This window comes from Miniopterus natalensis, chromosome X (assembly GCF_054644295.1).
Source record: "Miniopterus natalensis isolate mMinNat1 chromosome X, mMinNat1.hap1, whole genome shotgun sequence".
In the NCBI taxonomy this organism is placed as follows: domain Eukaryota; kingdom Metazoa; phylum Chordata; class Mammalia; order Chiroptera; family Miniopteridae; genus Miniopterus; species Miniopterus natalensis.
This window is the reverse complement of record NC_142103.1, coordinates 100,148,431-100,172,350: the sequence shown is the minus strand read 5'-3', so window position 1 is coordinate 100,172,350 and position 23,920 is coordinate 100,148,431. Positions and strand designations below refer to the sequence as shown.

Here is a 23,920-nt window from a genome sequence, read left to right as displayed (position 1 = left end):
ATATTTCTTTGACTCTTACTTGACTACTAATTATTGAGCTCTGTGCACAGTGGCTATAGTGATTAGTTATAAAGGTATTATTACATAGTAGGATTTACCCCATAATAAATGCTTAAGATAGTTCAGGATGCTTACTTACAGTTTACTAGAGTTAAAGATGCTGCAGCTCACATACGAGAAATGACTTTATAGACTCTCATCTCTAGGACAGCCCACCTTTCAGTAACTGATGGCTTTAAGTTTGCCTGGTTATATGTATCTTGCATCCTGTAGTCCTTATAAGGTGGCTGATCAGGATTAGGAAGTCAGCCTTTGGCCATGGAATAACATGGAATGAAACGATCCATATAAATAGTAACCCTACTAAACCTAAGTTCATGTTGCGGTGTTCAATGCGGTGGAGCCAACCAGACAGCTATGTTTATAAAGGCTTCCAGAAATTGAAGTTAATGAACAACACTTGAATATAAACAGAAATTCTAATTCTCATTCTAGGTCCCTAAAGAAGAGGAAAGAAGCTAGAAGTGAAATAGATACAGCAGGCCAATATGATCAGATTAACTGTGGAATAAAAGATTAATAAAATACATTTTATTGAGCTATTATAAAGTATAGAAATTAGCTCTATAAAACAAATATAGCAGAATTTATAATACATATGTATTATCATCCCAAATGGTCAGGTTGTAAACTGCATACCTGTTTCAATAATTCTTAATTGTTCAGATTTTTAGAATTTCTCTATGGGGATTGCTTTTAGATCAATTTTATAATTTCATGCTACCTTAGCAGCCTGAGGTATCTAACTAGTTTGAGGTAACATGAATGATGTTTAAGCTTCTGATTTCTTTAACTCAATTTTAGGACTGATTATTATAAGTAGCTTAATGACTTAAAACCTTAATCCTTGGGAATCTGTATACCTATATATGAGCTTATTTTTAAGGAATTTAATAATTGTCTCACTTGTATTTAATAATTTATCACCTTTAGAAATGTGCAGTTTAAAATTCTCTAACGTGGACGGTCTTAAAGATTTAAATGTATAATCTGTTTTTAGGACATGGATTTTGTACGCTTTATCATCAACTGCTTTAAGGTTTATTACCCTAAATACCTCTGTAAGTAATTTATTCCTTTATAAAAATACAAAATGTAGAAACTGTAAACAATGTCTGACAATTGTGGAGCTTTATATTATTATAGACTTTAATAGCTAAAGATTTGTTTTCTGATGAAGAGCTTAAATATGTTCATAAGAGTTGAAGCTCATATTGTAGGTAAAGCGAGAATTTTTCATAAATAATCATTGTCCTTTACAGTTAGTTTTAAGAGTTTAAGTTCTAAACTGTATACATGGCATCCTATAGCATACACATAACACACATATAGGGACATAAAAACATACATTTATTTCCAAGATTGTTCCATTTTTATTAATCTTTCAATCGATAAATTCCTTTAAAATACTTATTATACTTTAAAATATTTATTATATGGGCCCTGGTTGGGTAGCTCAGTTGGTTAGAGCATCACCCCGATACACCAAGGTTGCAGGTTCAATCCTCGGTCAGGGCACATACTAGAATCAACAATGAATGCATCAGTAAATGGAACAACAGATCAGCATCTCTCTCTCTCTCTCTCTCCCCCTTCCTTCCTCTCTCTCTAAAATCAATAAAATAAAATATTTATTATATGGAACCTCCTACATACAAGAAACAGATAAACAATATTGATAAAGTGGACTCTGTGATAAACAACACTCATACATAAAGTACATTGTTACTAATTGCTGTTTACAAATTGTCACTGAGAAAACACTTGACTACAGTGTACTGTGTTTGAATCTCACATTTGGAGTTTGTTTTTAATTGTGATTATTCCATTAATTACCTGAACAAAGAACTCCTAAATCTTGTCATTTTTGATTGATTGGATTTATATGATGGTTTCCCCCTAGAGAAATGAAGGTGACTTCCCACATAAACACTCAAATATTTTTAACCTCAGTGGGTTGAACATGAAAAGACAAAAGAGAAGCAACAGGGACATCAGAAAATGGAAACTCACAGGTCTGCCGGGGCACACCCCCGGCAAACACCACAAATAGGGTCTTTTAGGACTTGTGGCTCTGGTGATTTTAAAGCATAGAGTCCCTGACTCATCTTACTTTGGCATGCTTTTGCATTTTTATTAATGTCTAATGGAGTTTGTGAGGAGCCATTTATAAATAGTCCTATCATTACCTTATAAAACACATCTAAGATTTTGTTTTGGAAAAACTATTAAATTCATGGCTCAATATAAAGATAAATTGGAATACTATTCATTCCAATTAAGTAGAGATCATGTATATATTCTGCCTATATAATGTAGCTTTGCAGGCACTGAATTTTGTAGAATCTTAAATTATGCTTCAAAATCTGTTGTGAAATGTAACTAGTAATTTCTTAATATCTTGAGTCCAAATCTTCTTAGACATATCCCAGATGAACACTGAAGTATTAAGTACCAGGTACCTCTTTGTGGATACCTTGTTCTTTACATGTTCTTTACTGTCCTATATTAATATAATCATTCTAGGAGGGTCTCTGCTCAGAGAAAAATGAAATTACATTTTTATTCTTCTGGAGTAGAAGAATAAATTGGATATCAAAAATCCTCTTTGTGGTTTCTGGTTCTTTCTCACAACTGTTAATAGTGCCATTTAACATCTTCATCTAAGAATGCAAATAATAATTCTGTATACTTTGGATTTATTGGCTTCCTGGAGCTGATAATATTAACAAAAGTAGAAATCATTTTGGCTTCCTAAAACACGATGATTTATTAAAATAGTGGGGGCAACTGTGAGAGTGGTTTAACAATATAATCTCTAGAAAATTATAATTGAAACCATAAATTAGACATTGAAATTGTTTTAAAGTTCAATGAACTTCAGCAGTAATATGACATGCCACATCCAAAGACTCCATTTACCCACTCAACAATTTTCTTTTGTACCTTTATGCAAACAACAAAAACAATAAACAAAAGAATAGGCTACTTGCCAAAGGGTAGTGATAGTGCATCATTTATTTCCCATAGCCATCCTAGGTGGACTCCTCACCATTGTTAGAAATTAGTTTAGCTCTGGCACCACTCACCCTTCACTGTCTTAGAACTGAGTCAACCAGCTCCGTTTTTTGTTGTATTTAGATCATCATTTTTCTAGGTCAAGTATAAGTGATATTACTATAGTGGTACTAAGTCACATTCAATGAATTTTTTTTCATCTTTCAGCAAAAATAGTGATCTTTGATATGCCTTGGATAATGAATGGTGAGTATATTGCTTATACTCTAAAAAAAAATGTCTGATTTACTATTTCCTTTGCCAATTTGGCCATGTTTCTGTGGTTATTTAGAAATGTTTATATTGTGCTTGTTTATATTGTGTCTTAAGAGGCTAAAGGTAGGACACTCAAAGGCTGTTACTAAGCAGATTAGGCCAACTTTCTGCCCCCTTGAGATGCCCACTAGTCTTGTCTAAAAATAGCCTTAGGATGTTCAACCATTCAGATAAAACTATAGTCAGAAGCCTCAATTTGTCACCCACTGGTTGGGTATTTCATAGCAAACAAGCCTTGGCTAAGTTTTCTCATGGGCTTCAGGTATTGAGGAAGAAGGTGGGATGAATCTGAAATTTACTCCGAATCTCTGTAGTCACATAGCCCTTTTGACAGTCATAATATATATATTTTAAATTATTGAAAAACACTAGTAATCAAAAAACTTCTCACAAAGAAAAGCCCAGGTCCAAATGACTTCACTGGTAAATTCTACCAAACATATAAAGAAGAAACAACAACAATCCTTTGTAAACTCTTCCAAAAAAATAGAAACGGGAATAATTTCCAGTTCATTTTTTGAGCAAGTATATCCCTAAGAACAGACATCACGAGGAAACTACAGACCAGTATTCCTTATGAATATAGACATTTTCCCAAAGAAGATATGCAAATAGAGTGACACATGACAAAATGCTCAACATTAATTATTAAAGAAATTCAAGTCAAAACCAAATAAGATAGTACTTAACACCCACTAGGATGACTGTAATCAGAGAGACAGACAGTAGCAAGTGTTGCCAAGGACGTGGGAGAATCGGAGCCCTCCTGCATTGCCGGCGGGAGTGTAGAATGGCAGGTCCTCAACGAGTTAATCATAAAATTAGCAAATGACCCAACAACTCCACTCCTGGCTATATCTTCAAGAGAAATGAAACCATATGTCCACACAAGAACTTGTACACAAATGTTCGTAACAACATTATTCATAACAGTGAAAAGTGGAAACAGTTCAAACGTCCATCAGTTGATGAATGGGTAAACAAATGCTATATATCCATAAAATGGAAAATCATTCAGCCATAAAAAGGAATTAAATAATAAATGCTATATCATGGATGAACTTTAAAAACATGCTGAGCGAGTGAACAAAACCAGTAGGAAAAAAAACATCGTATGCTTCTATTGATGTGAAATGTCCAAAGTAGGCAAATCCACATAAAGAGAAAGTAGATTAGTGTTTACCATGGAATGGGAGAGGAGAGGGCAGGAGAGATTGCTGATAAGTGAGGGTTTCTTTTTGCTGTGATGAAAATGTTCTTAAATTAGGGAGCGATGATGGTTGTGCAACTCTGTGAATATACTAAAACCCAATGATGTGTATACTTTAAAGGGGTAAATTTTATAGAATATAAATTATATCTCAATACTGTTCTGAAAAAACAGATATAGCACTTTAGATAATTCAAGTAGGGTAACTTCAAACATGTCAACTCAGACTTTTTAAATAGAAATTAATGAAAATGTAAGTGTTATGTAAAAAATTTTAAGCATAGTTAGCCAGAGTAAAATAATTTTCTGAACTACTGTATTCAGTGTTTATTATGCTGGTATTTTTTTTCATTTTTATTGACTTTATTGGGGTGACATTAGTTAATAAAATTATATAGGCTTCAGGTGTCCAATTCTATAGTAGATCATCTATACATTGTATTGTGTATTCACCACCCCAAAACAAGTCTCCTTCCATTATTATGTGGTTTTATTTCTTAATTTTTTAACTGATGCTTTTGCAAATTTAATGCAGGGCTCCTCTTTTAGTTTCTTTAAAATGTGCTTAGAATGTCATGATGAAAACAAGGTTTAAAAAATTAAGTATAAATCAGAATGGCGTGACGGAACACATGTAGTTATGAAGCAGCTGGGTTTGATGAGTTTATTCTTGCAGATTCTGTAAACTCCTCGTTACCCAGGCCCGAGGGCCGGGCGGAGCGGGCGCAGCTCACAGCGCCCTGGGCGGGGCCTCCTCTGCCGCCTGCGGCCTCGGCCTCGCCTCCGGCAGGCTTCTCGGGCGGGGTCAGGACTCTGCCCCACTACTGTGCAGCTGCTCCCTCAGCCAAAGCTCTTTGACTTAGTGCCTGGAAAGCTTAGTAGCTGGGATCATTGATGGATTTGTGGAGAGGCCAAAACTCTAACGAGTTTATTAGAGAACATTAGGGGAACTGAATCTTCATGGACCACTGAAACCTGTAAGGGACAGTCACAGTGCAAATGCCGACAGGAATTAGAGCATGTTAAGTTAGTGTCCTGCCATGGAAAGATACACACTAACAAATTGTAGCCCAAACTAATTTCAGAAGACCTGAGTTAGCATCTACAGTAAATTAATTGAGAAAGAGAATGAAAAGAATTTAATAAAGTGACTGTTTTTTCTTCAGCTGCTTTCAAAATTGTGAAATCCTGGCTTGGTCCAGAAGCAGTGAGTTTGTTGAAGTTTACAAGTAAAAATGAAGTCCAGGAATATGTCAGCGTAGAATACCTGCCTCCCCACATGGGTGGAACGGTAAGTATAGTACTTGAAACTTGTTTCTAAAATAAGACTGGGTCATGGCACACTAGGTGTATTCCTTCCTCAAGGAAAAAGGAAAAGCAATGTCATAACATCCAAAGAAAGATAATAGATTCCCCAAAACAGAAAGCAGTGTTACATTTTTTTAAGTTTTCAAGTTCTTACATTGCTATTTTTCAATGGTTCTGAACTGAAAAGTATTCAATAAGGAAGTATTCAGTATTCAGAAACAAGTATTCAGTAAAAAGTCTTTTTACTGCTATCTCAACCACCCTGTTCCCCTCCCCAGTTTCATTTCTTATATTTCCAGGGATCTGTATGCCTATATAAACAACTGTAGTATATATGTAATGTATGTATAAGCAAATATAGTATTTATATAATTCTTCCTTCTTCCCCTCCCTTTTAAACAAATAGCATATTTATCCACTATTGTGCATCCTGCCTTTTTCTTTACATGTCTTAGAGATCATTTCAAAACAGTGGGACAAGCTGTCTTACTCTTATTCCTGGCTGCATAATATTCTAATGTCTAGAGATGAACCATAAATTATTTAATGAATAACCATTAGGTATTTAGTTTCCTTTTGATGTATCTTTAGTTTTCTTTTAATTGTTTACTATTGAACAATTTTTTAAGTTAAAAGATAATATATACGGTCAAGATTTTTTTGAAATGATTTTACTCCTTTAAAATAAGGGACCAGGAGTAAGTAGGTGTGTGTTAAATTCTTAATACTGTATAACAATGAAATGTATTGTGATAATGACTTTATTTATAAACTGTGAACCTGTAGAATTGGTATGCCTTGGGTTAACTTGATTGATAATATCTGTATTTGATTTTTATAATCTACTTTGTATACTGCCTTCCTGGCAAAATTGTATTCAACCAGAACCAAGGGGATAGCAAGATGAAACGATTTGGTATGTCCTTTGTTTGTTTTCTTGAATTAAAAAGCAACTTGAACTAATATTTTAATTTGAAGTTTGCTGCTTTCCTATTCTGAGATTTCATATTTCATATTTTAACCTAGAAAAACAGAGTATGGTTCATTTTGATACAACCCTTAGTTAAAACGGTGATTTGACTGACTTGTCATTTTTTAGCATCTGCCCATAGAATTGTTGTATCTTAAAATTAATGCCATTGAGTAAAATTTATTTTTTTTAGAGTATAGAAGATTATTTTATATCCCGTCTCTGATGTTAGTAGTCTATTTCTTCAGGATTGTAGTCAAAATTGTAGTTAGGACTACTATTTTTTCACAAATTTTTCCCCCAAAAAAGTAATACAATGATTTTTTAAAAATAGCAAACAATAACAGAGACTGAAAGGTGTAACAGTGCAGTGGAAAGTGCGTCCCCGCCGCAGGCCACTGCGCACTGCTGCTTCCCAAGGCGGCCACCCGTCCGAGCTTCCTCTCCGCCCGGGGATGCTGTGGCCGTTGTACTATTTTACGTGATCGTCGCCTCACATTCTCCTGTGGGTTTTCCGTCGTTTAGTCTTAGGCTCTCCCATACTGACTGCACTGCGGCTGCAGCATCACGGACCGGATCCGCGCTTAGAGGCGCGTCTCCCCGCCCCTCGCCGGACTCGGCGCTGCGGGCCGCCTGCAGCCGCCGCGCGTGCGGGGAGCGCGCCCCGTGCTCAGCTCTGGCGGCTGCTGCCACCTTCCCGAAGAGATGCTCCTTGGCCTAGTGTGTGAGCGTTTGGGCCGCGTTTCTGCCAGCACCACGTACTCTCATTTTTGCCACTCTCAAGTAAAACATATTTCATTATAGTTTAATTTGCATTTCTTTCACTGTAAGTGATGCTGAGCATGTTCTAATTATTTAAAAGGCAGTCTTCATTCTTTTCCTACGAACAGTATCATTCCTTTATTCCTTCTTCTGTTGGGCTGTTCTTTCCTCGTTTATTTGTATATATTAACAAAAGCTGTCTTCTGTTTCTGATATGTGTGGTGCATATTTTCCCAGTTGTGGCCTTTAAAAAAAATTTATTTTAGTGTGTTCAATTTTTATCAATATTTGCATGCTTTCTAGGTTTTGTGCTATGATTAGAAAGGCTATCCCTGCTTATGTTTTTGTTTTGTTTTTAAATCCTCCTGTGTGTTCTGGAGCTTATATGGTTTTAAGAAATAAATACACACACACACACACACACGCACGCACACACTCTCGCAGACACACTTAAAGCTTTCATCCATCTGAAATTCTTTTTGGCGTCAAGAGCGCGCTAAAGAGCCCGCTTGTTTTACAGAGGGCTGGCCGGTTGGCCCACGCCGTTGAGGACTTTTTCATTTTCTGATGTACTTTGAATTTCCCTGCCTAATCCAGTCTGTTTCCTCGGCTGAAGGAATGGGTTTCAACTTTGCTAAGAGGGTTGTTTTTCTGCCCACCCTTCAGCAGGCTGATCCAGATTCTTTCCTTCCAGGACCCTTTCAAGTACAGCTACCCCCCGCTCGTGGACGACGACTTCCAGACGCCCTTGTGCGAAAACGGGCCTGTCGCCAGTGAGGACGAAGCTTCGAGCAAGGAAGACATGGAGAGCGATGGCAAAGAAACCCTGGAACCAGTGTTTAATGAAGAACAAACAGCTCTTCTGAAAAAGGTAATTTTAACATTGAAATGATACTGAGTGCTAAGCCGTGGCCCAGCCCCAACTCTGCTAGCAGCTTGCCATGTGATTTGGGGTGATTCACAGCTTTCTGTCCGTCTGCGCCTTTGAATGTAAAGAGAAGCATGGGACAGGGTGGGCAGATTCCATACTTTTGTATAAAAATGGGCAAAATGCACCCAGAAGGAATTGTTTTATCTAAAATATTTTTATTTATCTGAAATAAAATTAAAACCTTACCTTGATCTACTTCCTCTCTGTTTCATATTTTAAAAAGCACTTAGTTGTCATCTTGTAATCAGGGGCTTGAAAGATAAATGCATAATTTAGAACAAATTTAAAGACTCTTAAGGGAAGGACCATGTTATATTTTCTATAGTGATATTTATAGTAGGCATTCAACTGTATGTTAATGTAATGTTAAAATATATTAAATATATAATTTAGGTATAATAAAGCTATGTTAAAGATTATAATTTGCATTGAATCAATATAACGTTTACTTTTTGACCTAATGACCTGCCCAACCGTCAAGTATGAAACTAAATTTCTTTATCTTTTCTTTCTTCATATTGTTTTTAATCTTCAGAGTAGCCTAAGCGAACCTACTTCCAAAGCAGAAGAAAATGAAAAAGTTGATTCCAAGACAAAAGCTTTCAAGAAACCGCTGAGTGTGTTTAAAGGGCCCTTATTACACATCAGGTAATAATGGAGGATTTTACTAGCTATGCTTGCACAGCATACTTTGATCATACTGAAGGAACTGCAAAGTAAGAAAACTTATACACTGTTTTTGAAACTGTTGAAATACAAAATTAAGGGTTATCTGAAGACTCAATTTGGTTTCCAGACATAGTGGATATTTTTAGCTACCTTTTTCTTATTTATTCCATTGAGTATGCTTAAAAGGTCCTCATATCACATCAGGTTATAAAAGTGAATATTCACATACTAACAGTAAATTTGAATGACATGTATTTTTCTCATTTTATTGATACTGTTAGACTTGCACAAGTTCAAAGACGCCAGAAACAACACTGAAATGTAGGTACTGATTGATTTGACCTTCCAAAAGCTAAAGCCAAATTTTTGTTTTTAAGTCATGCAATCCAAAAATTCAGGATTGTTTCTTTATCGTTATGTAAAGACCTCTTTCTCACTAATGATGCTTTTGGTTGGCAAATTTATTTAGCCTTATGTTAATATTGCTATACCGTCTTTCTTTACTGATGACTTAATATACCATTTCTGTGCCTTTACTCGAAACCTTTCTATATAACTGTTTTAGGTATGTCTGTTATGAACAATGCAGCCAGAGTTTTTAAAGATTGAATCTGAGGTTCTCTAATTGACAAGATTAGTTTGTTTACACGTATTTTGACTACTGTTATATTTGGATATTTGTGTCTGTTTGTATGTGAGAGAGGGAGAGAGAGAAAAACAAACGCACGTGCACGTCGTTTCCTGTGGGTTTTCTTTGCCATTTTACCTCGTTGGAGTTTGTTTCCTATTTTTCCCTCTACTGTTTCGGAAGTTATGCACTGTTTTTTCACTGGAGGCCTGTCAAAACCATAGGTCCTGGCTTATAAATATCAAGGTATGGCTGGAAGAGCTCGGTAGGGCGAAAGCGGAACTTGGGGCTCTGCCCCAGGCAAGTCGCAGGGCTTCTACACACGCCCAAGGTCCCAACCTATGTCTGCTTCCCCAGAGCTTCTCATGGTTCCTGGGCTGGTTACTGAGAGCAGTTTTGAGATCCAAAACCTGTCTGTCTCTTCTGTGGCACACTTCAGAAGGAAACCAACAACCCTGCTCACTGACTGTCTTGTCCAAAGTTGGGCAAAGCCCCGCTGGGAGAGCACTTCCTTAAAAATGTGTGCTCTCTGGATGAATAAGCATCTCTGAGGTGAAGCCATTCCTGATATAACATGAGTCTGTTTAAAGGTATAGCTCTACGTCAAGAGCTATCTGAAGAATTCACCTTTTTTTCTAAAACAAAAATGCTGTCCTTCCCATTGTTTGGAGGCACCTGATGCAGTTTGGACAGTGTAACTTTGCTGAAGTCTCTTTGTTTTCATTTTAGGTGCTGGGCATGACAGTGGCCAAGAATAGTAAAATTTGCATTTTGAGGCTCTCTGATTTTACTGCCTGACAAGTTCTTCCTGCACTTCTCACCCTAGATTTTATTTGTGTTTATTTTTCTTCTTCCCTGTTGCACAGAAAAAGGCTTTATTAGTAAGAAATTATTCTGTTACTTGAATACATCTCTAATGAGCTTTCTTTTTAAGTTATGCTCTTCTCTGTTGGTGTATAAAAATATGCTCCACTCTAATCTGTTTGTAATTAGATGAAGTTGAAGCAGCAATTCCGTGTTTGCTTTGATTATTACCTATAACCTTCCAAAGAGTTCACGCAAGTGCACCTTAAGTTGGAGCTGATTATAGGACTAATTCAGAATCTTCCTAATTCTCTCTCTCTGTTCCTTCTTATTTTGCTTTTGATCTTGGGGAAACCATAGGACTTTTTAAATAGCATGCATTGGATCAATAAGATTAAAATACAAAATATATTAGGTAATTATTTTGTAATTTGTCTTTTTTGATAAAATTTATTTATACAAATGAGCATAAAATATTAACCAAATGTTTTTCTTCAAGCTAGACTAGATTGCCATTTATTTTAAGTAATATAAATGCCTTATGTTTTTGTCATCACTTAGCCCAGCGGAAGAACTGTATTTTGGAAGTACAGAATCTGGAGAGAAGAAAACTTTAATAGTGCTGACAAATGTAACTAAAAACATAGTGGCGTTTAAGGTAAATTTCTGAAAGATAGGATAAATTATGTGGGAAAATTTGAAATGGGAAGAGATTTTAGACATATTTTAATTGAAAGATTGATAATTTTGAACTTACACAATGGTTTTATTTATGATCTTTTTAGGCATGTTATACTGCCTTCTACTTCTATCCAAAATTTTTTCTGGAATCTGTATTTGAGTCTTTTATTTACAGTAATAGGCTAATGCCTAAAGTAATCCCAGGGTTTAAAATTTGTTATAAATAAAAAACCCAAGGAAAATCACTCTTCATTTTATGAATAGTTCTTAATAATAGTGAAAAATAAAACTGTAAAATCAAATGTTCATTTTCTCCCCCAGTAGAGTATATTCAGGAGTACTAGTTTATTCTGGATACTAACCTGTTACTGAGCATTAAGTATAACAAGACTGAGCTGCAGGCATTACTTCCTTAAATCATCTATTTAATTTAAATCTAACCACTCAGATGTTTAGATGTCCTTTGATTATCTGCTGTTTTTTAAATTTCTGAACACTACTGTAACATGTGCGTTCAGTTTTTTGAATTTCTGTATTAAATTCAGGTGTTTGGCACATGTAATTATTTTATTTAAGAGGAAGGCTAAGTAACGATTGGACTTAAAAAAATGAGTGAATATTTTTTAAATAGCTTGAGATGCTTTTTTCCTAGCAGTGGGGAAAGATACATTCTATGCATAATCACCAAAGCTTATTTTGTAAATTTCGGTTATTGATTATTAACTGCTAATTTTGTTAAAGTTCCTTTTTAAGCCATTTCTCCAAAAAGCATAAAGGTTATTATGTGACTACTGTGTTTATAAACAGGTGAGAACAACTGCTCCAGAGAAATACAGAGTCAAGCCTAGCAACAGCAGCTGTGACCCTGGTGCATCAATTGATATAGTTGTGTCTCCCCACGGGGGTAAGTTGTCACATGACAGCCACTGCCCTGTAGGCATCTGTTGTCCCACGTGTAAAATGAGATGGGCAAATGGGTCTCTAAAGTCCTTCCCTGCACTAAATAATCTTTAGTTGTTTTTTAACAAGTAAAATTGTTTAAACGGATACTAGTTGAAACTGAATTTCAAAAAATGAACATTTAGAATGTTTACCCTTTTTTACAGTAGCTCCATATCCCTGCCTCCCTTACTGTTTTTCTGGATGGCGCCTTAAGCCTCATGCCTCATCCGTGGTAAAGACCCCTGATCACGTCTTTCCCCTTCTGGGGCGCAGGCTTTGCTGTCTCTGCCCAAGACCGGTTTCTGATAATGGCTGCGGAAATGGAACAGGCCTCTGGCACAGGCCCAGCAGAGTTGACTCAGTTCTGGAAAGAAGTTCCCAAAAACAAAGTGATGGAGCACAGGTATGCTTTTTACTCACAAGTATTCAGATGTGGTGGCAAGGATCAGCAAGAGAAATGTGCCTACATGGGCTAGGCAGGCAGACCTTCCTTCTGGAGTCTGGCGGACATTGAGGCATCTGGCGTGGGCCCTGAGTTCTGCGAGGCTGTGGGGGCGCCCAGGTGAATGAGACCTGGAGTTTCTCAAGATGGTTGCTAATACCACATATTTGCTTTCAGGCCAGTGCCAAGAATCTGGATGTGTCAAAACACAGATCCTGTGTGATAACTTCAGTATAATCATGGGTAGGAAGAATGTGGCTTAGCAGCCAGTCCAAGTCCCTATGAATAGGCACTGAATGGCCACTGATCTTTTTAACTCTAAATTTGATCGGTATCTTCTGAAAGTGGAGGTAAAAAGAGCCTTGTAATTCCATCTTACTAAAGAAGTCCTTAAGGCTAGGGACTTTGCCATACTCCTTCGTGTCCTCCTTTCAATTTGGTCTTTCCATAGACACCAATAAGACAATTGTTCAGGATGAGAGCACACTAAATTTTTTTCCAAACATAGAAGGTTTCCCAAGTCAAAGGATCTATAGCCTGGCCACTGATGAGTAGGATCTTATATTAATCTCAATAGTTACTCAAACCAATAAACCTTCTTATGGCTTAACCTTGGACACAAGAGATATCCCAACAGAGGGTTCAAAAATGCAGCCCTCACAAGATCAAAAAGCTCACCCCCAGAGTTAGCATAAGAAAGCAAAACCCTTCATTGTCTCAGGTGGTAAAAATGGTATACTGCAAACATGTCTCCAGTTTCCCACAAGAAATGTGAGATGCCCCAGTCACAGACCTGCTAGTTTGTGACTCCAGGCAGGTGCTGCTGGGATGGGACTTTTCCAGTACTTATGAGACAGTGAAGGTTGAGACAACAAAGGCCCCTTATGACAAACTCCCATGGGAGCTGGCACAGTCTGACAAAGAGAATGCTGCTTGTCACTTTGTGTCTCCGATCCCCAAGCCTATTCAGCTGGTTGCCAGATGCATGCATCTCTCTAGAGAGAATAGTCTTACTGGTCACAAAGCCAAGCTCTCAAGACACAGAACAAGACAAAAGGAAAATTTTGTTGGGCCTATGGTTCTTCTCGTTATGACAAATGATGCAAAAGAAAACTGACCATCTCTGGGAGGGCAAAGGATCAACAGAAAATAAGTACTCAACAAAAATCTCGACCAAGATCACTATACAGAAGGAACTAGTTCACACATATATTCCCCTCTCAGCCTGATGCTAGAGTGAGATTCAGGAGAGCTGACTTTTTAAAGAACTCTTACCCTTTGCCAGCTTCTGCCACTTTTCCAGGATCCAATCTGCAGGCTCCCAAATGAGTATGGTGTCTCAGAAGGTCCCATAGTAGGTGAACAAACTGTAGGGAAGGAAAAATAATTTTGCTTTGCCCTTCTAGGTTTTTGGCTGAGACTCCCCCCCCCCCCCCCCCAATCAAAGACACATAGCAGGAGAAAAACTAGCAGGAGTTTAATAACATGTATATCATCCTGGGTACATGGGAGGGACCCAGAAAACAGTAAAACTCCCCCAAATGGCCCAAGCCACCACCTTAAATACCGTCTCCAGCTAAAGACAAAAGATGTTAGGGTGAAGGAGCCAGTTATGGGAGGTTATCAGGCAAAGCACAGTAAACAAGGGCAAGGTTGTTATATAGATTTAGGTCAGTGCCTTCTCCATTGATAAGAGTATTTTATAGATTTAGCCTTCTTTCAGGTACAGAGTGGGAGACACTCTTACAAACGGAGATTCTCTTATAAATATAACTCCTTCTTACAAAGGGGTAAGTTCCTGAGTTTCAGAGCTTTTCCAGTGTCTGTTTTTTGTTTTATTTTAAAATGAGCTCAAGATAATATTAATACCAAATTCTGTCCCCTTCAAAGATAAATACACACTGAGCTGCTACTTTAGGTGAATCTGGGGAAAGGAATGAGTATTTTCAACTGTGTTACATATACTTCTCTGGGGGTTTTTTATTTCATATTTTACTTCTTTTTTTAAAAATTAAAAATTTTAAGAAGTTATGTTTCATTTGGATTTTCATAGGTTAAGATGCCATATTGTTGAGAGCAGTAAACCAACCACTCTTACATTAAAAGATGGTGCTTTTAACATGTCAGATAAAGCCAGTGAAGATATGTGTCTACAAGTAAGTGCTCGTTCTCCTAACTAAAACAGTGTTGTTAATGCTAATTAACATTAGAAATCCGTTTTTCCCACTGACCTAAGGAAAACCTTTGGCATAGATACAATGGAAATGCTCTCTTTTTTGTGAAGGGAAGCCAAATCACAAATGGTAAGCTGCAAGTTACTTTTGGAGATCTGCTAACTGTTTTAAAGCTCTGTCCATTTTTTTTTCTTCAAAGATTTTTAATTGGTTTTTAGAGAGGGAGCGAGAGAGAAGCATCAATGTGAGATCAAAGCATCGATTGGCTGCCTCCCGCACCCCCCAGCGATCGAGCCTGCAGCCCGCGCTTGTGCGCTGACCGGGAATTGAACCCGGAGCCCTTCAGTGCGTGTACTGATGCCCAACCAACCGAGCCACACTGGGGGAGGCAAAGCTCTGGCCATTTTAATTTGATCTAGAAACCATATTGCACAGCGGGAGCAATCAAAGAATTCTGTCACAGAAGAGGTACCATGTAGTGTATTTAAATGAAAAAAAGACGGAGAGGGAGTGCTACTCTCTTTTCAAGTAGCTGGTTTCAGTACTCCCAGGAAGTGATTACTTTGCTCCTTTCTCATTAGAAATTAGACCTTTTCCAAACAAGAGTAAGCAGATACATGTTTGCTCACCAAACGAGTCTAACTCCTCGTTGCATTTCCAGCTACCAGCCTTTCAGAATAGATGGGCGCATCCTGTAAACGTTTGGGTTCCTGATATGCCTGTTTGTTGTTCACATGATTGAAGTCCAGTTTTATTGATACAAATCTCTCATCCTTTTTTCCGTTTAGCTCAATCGTTTACTAGAAAGCAATAGAAAGCTTGAAGACCAAGTTCAGCGCTGTATCTGGTTCCAGCAGCTGCTGCTTTCCTTAACAGCGCTCTTGCTTGCTTTTGTCATCTCTTTCTTCTATTTGTTGTACAGCTAAAGAAGTGCTGCTTGGTAGGAAACATGACTCTTTCGTCCATTAGCTGGAAAAAGCAGGACCCAGAACTTCTCCACCATGCTACTAACAGTGTCACACATCTGTGCTTCCTGAAAGGAAATGTGCAACATTTAAAGGGGAACAGATACATGTCTTGAAAGTTATCTGTTAGAATAAAGAAACACTTAAGAAATTGATAAGAATATAGCTGGTTAGTAAAATAATTAAATGCATATCTGCTGTGTAAATTAATACTTTAGATATAACTTATTTTTTCTTTGGATTTGAATACTTTTAAAGCTTGAGTTTTATCATGTGTATATATTAGCAGAACCGAAAATTATAACCTGCTTTGTTGCAGCCAAAAGAATGTAATCTGCTTTTTTATAACATAATTATTATAGCTGAGCCAACTTATTAGCTTTTCTATACTGTGTATATAGAACATGTATATTGGGGAAAAACATACAGAGTAATTTCTGTAATCATGACTGTAATTTTGAGAGTTGCTTCCAGATGGTAGTCAATATTCTTTTGGAATGTAAAACTACTTAATGCCAAGCCACCTTTTGCCTTTCTTATTTGTCTTCCTTAACAACCTGCCTTCTATTAATCTCAGACTTTTTTCTTAAATATGTTTGTATTTTTAGAGAGAGGAAGGGAGAGAGAGAGAGAGACATCAGTGTGAGAGAGAAACATGGATTGGCTGCCTCCTGCACACCCCCTGCCGGGGATGGAGCCCGCAGTCCAGGCACGTGCCCTGCCCGGGAATCAAACCGGCGGCCCCTTGGTGCGTGGGTCAGTGCTCAGCCAACTGAGCCACACTGGCCAGGGCTCGGAGTTTCTTATGAACATTCTTATTTAAGTAGAATTTTGAAAACTGAGTTTGGTTGGGGTTTCTTTGAATTCTGTTAATGATGTCCAGTGGGAAAATCTCTCCAGTTCTACTTTCCAGTCTTTTGATGCCCTTTCATGTTGCTCACTATGGCTGGACCCTCACCTATTTGCTTCATGTAGTATAAAGGCCTGGTTGTCCTCTTTTGCCTCATATTCACCCTCTTTTCTTAAATGAAAGGGGTTAGATAAAAATGTTGATAAGTTAGTTTTTGAGGTGCATGGCAGTATAATTCGTTTACATTTCAGTTCCTTGTTAAAGTCAGCCATGAAAAGGGAACTTGACCAAAGAGTGGAGTATCTATAAGGGTGAAAGGAAAAAGAAGCAACACTCAAGTGTCAGTTCTCCATTTAAGACTAAAAACCAACTCGTGATGAGCTGTAAACCTTCAGACCAGGACTAAGTGACTTGCCTGATTCTCTGCCTCGTCACAGTAGTACCCAGACGGTTCCTAAATTCCTAAAAAGAAACACCTTGGAGGAGCAGAGGCTACTGAATTAGTTTGTTCTCATTAGCATAACCAGTTTCAGTCCATGTCAGTTTACATGTAAATCGACTTTATAGGAAAGGAGAAATAGTCTGCCTGTAAAATTAATTGTGAGTTTCGATTGGGCCATGTGTGGAGATTTTCTTTATTTATTCTGAAGTGTAGTGTTGACGGTTTTCATCTAGAGAAGCTGATGAGTCCAAAACTGAGTTATGAAGAACCATATAAAAGAGTCCCTTCAGAACTGGCCTATGAAATAAACCTTAAAAGGACACTGGTCTGATACTTTCTCTTAATTTGGGTTTTTCTGTTTCAGTTTGCCACCTCCAGACGTGAAAGTGACTGCAGTCCACCCTAAGTACTATCTGTAGTATCCCCCTGTGTTTGTGCACAGTGGTTTTCCCTTATATGTTAGATTCCTGGCTTTAATATAATCAAATCCCAAAATGTATGTTTTTTGTTCCTCAGCAAATAAATGAGGAAATAATTAGTCAAAATTGGAAATGTTTTATCCTAACAGTGTCCCTTTAATGTTTCATATGAAAATTACATTGATTTACTAAAACCTTCTTCCTTAATGTCTGGTCAGTTGAATTTAATAACATATCTTGTTAACATTTGTGTGTCTGTTAAGTGTGACTAAGCAAAATTACTGAAAACTTACTATAAAATCAAAGGCATCTAAACTTTTGTACTTGTCTTAATCACTATATTTACATGTGATTTTATTCTGTCTTCATTTGGTTTTATTTAATCACATCTGTATGATTATTTTTGGTACTCTACAATTATTTTATTTTGAATCATGTCATTACTTTTTCATGACCAAATTACCAAGAACCAACATATATATAGATTTAGATTGTTTTCACTTGAGGATGGAAATTAATAGATTCTGCATGAAAACATTAATGATATATCATTAGTTTGATCTGCAAGTTGCCTGAAAATGCAATTGCTGGTAAACCTAGCCTCAAATTTCATAATAATAGCATAACTTTTTATATCTTCCCACTAATTTTGACTGGATTTAATAGCACTTTATTGTACAATTGCAAAAAAATATATTCCTAAAACTGTTGCCAGTGTAATTTCTCTAATGTTCTGGTGCTTTTCATATATTTTCAGTATTTTTATTACTATATTGGTATTTTCTTTGTATAAATTGATCAAAAGAACATGTTTTCTATTTTAATATGTTTTAGAAAATAATTGCATTTATGAAATAAATATCATCAGGAAAAATCTCTGGTCTCTAATTGATAAAGCGTTTTAAAACCAATGTTCCGGCTCACTCTGACCTTTAACAGTTCATATTAATTTCTTTTACACTCGCTTTGCATTTTTATAAGGACATCCCTGCAAGCTTCCGAAGATGCACTTGTGTTATCAGGTGACCTGTCCTTAGCGTGTCCCTTTTCCTGGCCCCGGGTCGGGGTCTGGCTGCCCTTCGCTGGAGCTCTGTTTCCTTCACACAGCGTTGGACTCGCCGTCCTGGCTGGGGCTCCGTGTTGAAACCTGTCGCCAGAGCTGTCCCACCTCCCCCCCACTGCACACACCTGCATGCCGTGAAGAGAGAAGAGGCCCTGGACTGTCGGCACGGTCCCCTTGCCACTAGAAGAAACAATGTCCAAATGGCAGCTACTGCTCCATAGAAATAAAATGAATAGGACAGGTCTGTCTGCTGATCAGAACAAGAGGTAGAGATACAGAACCATCAGAGACAAGGGTAACCTAACAAGAAGTGCTACACCTACTGTGGTGTCTGTGGTCTTCTTTCTTAAAGGCCACAATTTTCTAGGAGGAGCTCCTGTGGGGAAAGCTCGTTACTTTACAACAATCTTCAGCTCTTTCTCCCTTACACTTTCACCAGCAACTCAAGGTATCCTGATGTCAGAACAACATGGGCCCCCAGAGGCACAGGGCTGCGCCTCTCTCCCTGGCCCGAGGACAGAATGGAAACCCCCATTTGTTCCAACAGAGGCAATGGCGGTTAAGAGAGAGGGCTCTCAAGTAAGACTGCCTGCCACTTGCTCCCTATGTGACTTGGGAACGTTAACTGACCTTCAGCCTCAGTTCCCTCGTCCCTCAGTGAGTCTGATAATCATGGAACTACTTCACAGGTCTGATGGGAGAGTGAGAGGAACTAATGCATTCAAAGCGGCCCTGGAGAGGCTGGCCTCGCTTTGCTGATGTCTCCACCTCCCTCCATCCCAGCTTCCTAGACCTTTTCCCACTCCAAATCTCTTCTTTCAGGAAGGGCCCAGTTCTGTTTAAGAGCTTACCTGATTGGGTCAGGCCCACCCACAACAATCCTCTTTCTGATGAACTCAAAGGTAACTGATTAGGAACCTTAATTACATCTGCAAAATACCTTCTGCTGTATAAGCTAACCTAAGTCATAGGAGTGCTATCCATTCACATTCACAATCACTAGCCCTGGCCCCCGCTTAAGTGGATAGGGTTATACAGAGTGTTGGGTGGACCTGCAAGCTCATCCAAACTAGTCCCTCCATTTTACAGACCAGGAAACCAAGGGTCAGAGAACTTACCAGTCTAATTTCCTGTTTTGAATTCACAAATATCTTCCACATGAAAGGAAATAGACTGGAACATCTATGTTAAGCACCAATGACCAGCCTGGGGGACAGTATGTCTCTATCGCAGTTGGCTTTCTTCAGTCTCATAGCTCAGTGTGTACAAGTATTCAAACTTTTATAAATAAACTATTAAGGGAAAGTATGTCACCACTATTTTAAACATTTATTTAATCATAAAAATCCCTTCAGACACATTCTCATGATAAGTTCATGTGCTAGGGCCAAGGGGACTTCCAGTAATTACGTGCTTTTGTAAACAAAGCTCTAGTGAAAAACAGTAAGTTTTCTTTAACTTTCCCTTTTCCTTTGGAATAATCCATTTGGTTAAATTACTTTTCTTGGACATAAATTTGCTCTGTGAAGGTGGTTACACACAAAGTTTCAAACTAAGAAAGGAAAAAAGTCCTTACAGAGACTTGCATCATGATTCCAATGTACTCTGGACCAAATGCCAGTGACTTGACTTCTATTACCCTAGAAAGTCCCCTACAAATTCTCCCGTCATTCTAGAGCTCTGTATATACATATGTGCGTTGAAAATCTCACTAGTTTTTGAAAATCATCCCAAGTTGTCCTGCATGGACTTGCTGTTGCCCCACAAATTCAGATGTGTATTCTTGTTTCCAACTGCAAGAAACTTCAATACTAATAGTAGGCCTGTCCCCTATTGCTGGACCTGGGACTATAACAAAGAAGTGAATCATTTGTCTTTCCCACTCCAATATTGCTTTATATTTTCTGCATTAAGCCTTCACTAGAACACTATCATGAAGATTCATTCTATGTATGACACCTCACTATATTTGCAGTTACATTTGTCCTGCACTGCTTTTGCCCACTGAGAGGCAAATGTGCTTGAGCAACTTGAGTCAAATACCAAATCACTCTTCTCAGTTACAAACTAAATGTCAAACGTGTTTTGGGGGTACTTTTTCAATATTCTAACTCTGTGACTCTAGCTACTTCCTTTTAGCAGGGTGGGGAGGGAGGAGGTTATTATTAGGGGCAAAAATAATAGTATGACACAGTCTACTGATTTTAGTTTTTTAAATGTGGCTGACTGATAAGTTGATAAAAGGGGAGATAAAAAGAAACTGATGTAAAAAAATAAAACTTCCTTGCAAATCCAGTATTTACTTCTCTGGGATCTTTTAAATGACTTAAGAGCTTAGTCACTAAATGTGGGGGTATGTCTTATAGAAGAGTTACATTCTAAAGTCAGTCCTTAGCATATAATTGAATATAGTGAGAATTTCCCCTGAAAATTCATGAGGAAGGTGCCACAATAGAAATAGTAACCCATAGCTTGGTGAGTCCAAACTTTAATTTTGACGCCAGATAAAGTATTTGATTTGTTTGGGCTCACCCACATTTTTAATGAGCAGGGAGCTTCCCCAGCTTTTCTTATCCTACCCACCTCAAAACAGATATGACTATGGCAGAGAGGTTTCTCAAAGGCTCATTTCTCTCTATAGGCCTGTATTTCCCCAAGGAAATCCCTTACAGCACTAATTCCATAGTTTACTCTGGGCCAAAATGTTTCCATTGTCATATAATTTTGAGAAACACTGTTAAACAAAATTAAAATTTCCCCTCCAGAGAATTTCTCAGATTTTTTCATGTACTAATGTGCATAACAAATCTCCAAGAATATTATGTATTTCTCAAATTTCTAAAACCATGCAATCCCTTTCCAAGCAATATAGCTAGAGACTAGGTATCCTGAGAACACATTTTGGAAAACATTGTGCTGGGAGTTTTAGTGCACATTCAAGGAATTCTGTGCCTATAAACCCAGCCTGCAATGGAAATTTAAGTAAGAGCCACAGGTAATGCTTCAAAGGAAGGGCCGATCTACTGATAAAGCCCAGTAGAGATCTTTATAGTCTCATGTTCTAAATTGCATTTGTAAAATTAATTGAATATGGCAGAGTGTGTATTTTAACTAAAAGCTACCTGCAGTCTTACCCTGGAGTGGTAGCTCAGTTGATTAGAGCGTCATCCCAATGAGTCAATGTTGTGGATTTGATCCCTGGCCGGGGAACATACAAGAATCAACCAGTGAATGCATCAATAAGTGGAACAACGAACCAATGTTTCTCTCTCTCCTCTCCTCTCTCTCTCAAATCAATTAAAAAACAAATTTAAAAATAAAACCCACATGCAGTCTCAAAGAACCTTCTGTGAATTTGCATTTCCACATCCTATTTTACCCCCTGCAATTTAGTCAGGACCAGATTGCATACGTCTGCCTCCCCCTTCCTTCTTATCTGTATCCGGAACAATATTTGTCTGTTATCTTTCTGTGGATCTGTTAAATATGTGAAGTAGTTTTGCAGTTCACTGAGATGAAAGCTCACGATGAGAGCCAGCCTTATTGCTCTCTGCTCAGCAGGATTCAGCCAGCCCACACACAGCTCCAAGCCTGGGCTCCTGGCCCCTAGGCAGTTACCACCTCCAGGGAACACACCGGGCTTTGTTGGCTTTTCTTCACAAAAGGCAAATCCAAGCAGACCTCAAGGTCAGTATGAGTGTCCTAACTTAGGGGACTTCATTGCTTGTAAGCATGTTTAAAGCTAACGGCATTTTTAAAGTATTGGCAGACTTGGAGATAACCACACATAACCCTTTCATCTCAGCCCGCCTCTCTCTGTGTTAATGGCATTTCCTTTTCCAGTCGTATTTTCCATCTTGATGTTTCTCTGAAGACAGAAATTCTGCTGAGTACTTCACTTCATGCCAGAGGGCAGATGCTCCTAGACTTACGATGGCGTTAAGTCCCAGTAAACCCTTCGTAAGTTGAAAATATCTTAATGCAAAAATGCACCTAATAACCTTTTCCCGGGTTATTGAGATAATTGACAGATAACATTGTCTCAGTTTAAGGTAGACAACATGACGATTTCATGCACATACATATTATGAAATGGTTGTTACAACAAGGTCAGTTAACACATCCGTGATATCACATATTAACACTGTTTGTTGTAACTGTTGTGGAGAGGACATTTGAGCTGATTATTTTTGAGAACCAGCAGACACAGGAGAATCTCTGCAAACAGAGTAGAAGTTCCCCCTTTGTAACGGACGTTCACATTCCTAAGGGAAATATCCTCATGTGTCCCCTCTGTACCAGGACGGAAAGGTGGCTCCAGGCCTCCCTGGGAGTGGAGGAGGCACCAACTGAAACCTGCACAGCAACCTTACCTATGTTTCCTTTTCCTGGCCATGTCCCATAACTGGCCCCCATCCTGAAAAACTTCTTTTACCTTTAGCTGGGGGTAGTATTTAAGGTGCTGGCTTGGGCCGCTTCAGGAGTTACTCAGTTTTCCACAGTCTCCTGTACACAGGAGTTATCTGTGTTATCGAACTTCAGCTTGTTTTTGCCTATCAGTCTGTCTCTGAATACAGGACAGTTCTCAGCCAAGACCCTGGAAGGGTAGAAGGAAGAAGATTTTTCCTCCTCTACACAGCCACAGACAATGCCTAAGTGTGTGGCCTATGTTGCAATAAAACTTTACTTACAACAGACAAGTGACAGCCCGGCCGGCGTGGCCCAGTGGTCGAGCATCAAGCTGTGACCCAGGCGATTGGGGTTCGATTCCCGGGCAGGGCACGTGCCCGGGTCACGGGCTCAGTCCCCAGTGGGGGGCATCAGGAGGTGGCCGATCGATGACTCTGTCATCAGTGATGTTTCTATCTCTCTCCCTCTCCCTTCCTCTCTCTGAAATCAATAGATATATTTAAAAACAAAACAAACAAAAAAAACAAGTGGTAGCCTGAATTAGCTTATGGCCGGTAGTGTCCAATCCCTGTCCTAGAATATTCCACTGCCTCACTGATGGTCTGCCTACCGCTTGTCTCCTTCCCTACAACCTGTTCTCCACACTACTATCAGAATGATCTTTCCGAAATGCAAATCTGATTGTGGAGGAATCTTCCAGAGAGAGATGGATATTAAATATATATTCTTTCCCACTTACTCTGTCATAGAGTCCTGGTTTTTAGCTTAGTACATGGCAATCCAGAAAAAAATACATTACCTAGCCTCCTTCCCAGCAAGGTGTAAATATGTCACAAGTCCTGGCCAGTGTACTGTTT

At 38.3% G+C, this 23,920-nt stretch overlaps 1 protein-coding gene across 2 annotated transcripts in view; it reads left to right on the top strand.

Moving 5' to 3' along the window:
- Nucleotides 1–18,533, top strand: part of MOSPD2 (motile sperm domain containing 2) — a 35,803-nt gene extending 17,270 nt beyond the window's left edge. The window contains exons 6-15 of one of the 2 annotated variants that reach the window (XM_016202959.2): nt 1,061–1,121; nt 3,286–3,324; nt 5,770–5,894; nt 8,338–8,514; nt 9,110–9,222; nt 11,237–11,333; nt 12,164–12,260; nt 12,572–12,701; nt 14,794–14,896; nt 15,703–18,533. In XM_016202959.2, coding sequence (XP_016058445.2) covers nt 1,061–1,121; nt 3,286–3,324; nt 5,770–5,894; nt 8,338–8,514; nt 9,110–9,222; nt 11,237–11,333; nt 12,164–12,260; nt 12,572–12,701; nt 14,794–14,896; nt 15,703–15,840 — 1,080 coding nt within the window. In that variant the 3' untranslated portion in view covers nt 15,841–18,533. Of the gene's footprint in view, nt 1–1,060; nt 1,122–3,285; nt 3,325–5,769; nt 5,895–8,337; nt 8,515–9,109; nt 9,223–11,236; nt 11,334–12,163; nt 12,261–12,462; nt 12,702–14,793; nt 14,897–15,702 lie in introns of those variants that run through there. The other variant, XM_087813583.1, reaches the window with a different exon arrangement.
- The last annotated feature ends 5,387 nt before the right edge of the window (nt 18,534–23,920 follow it).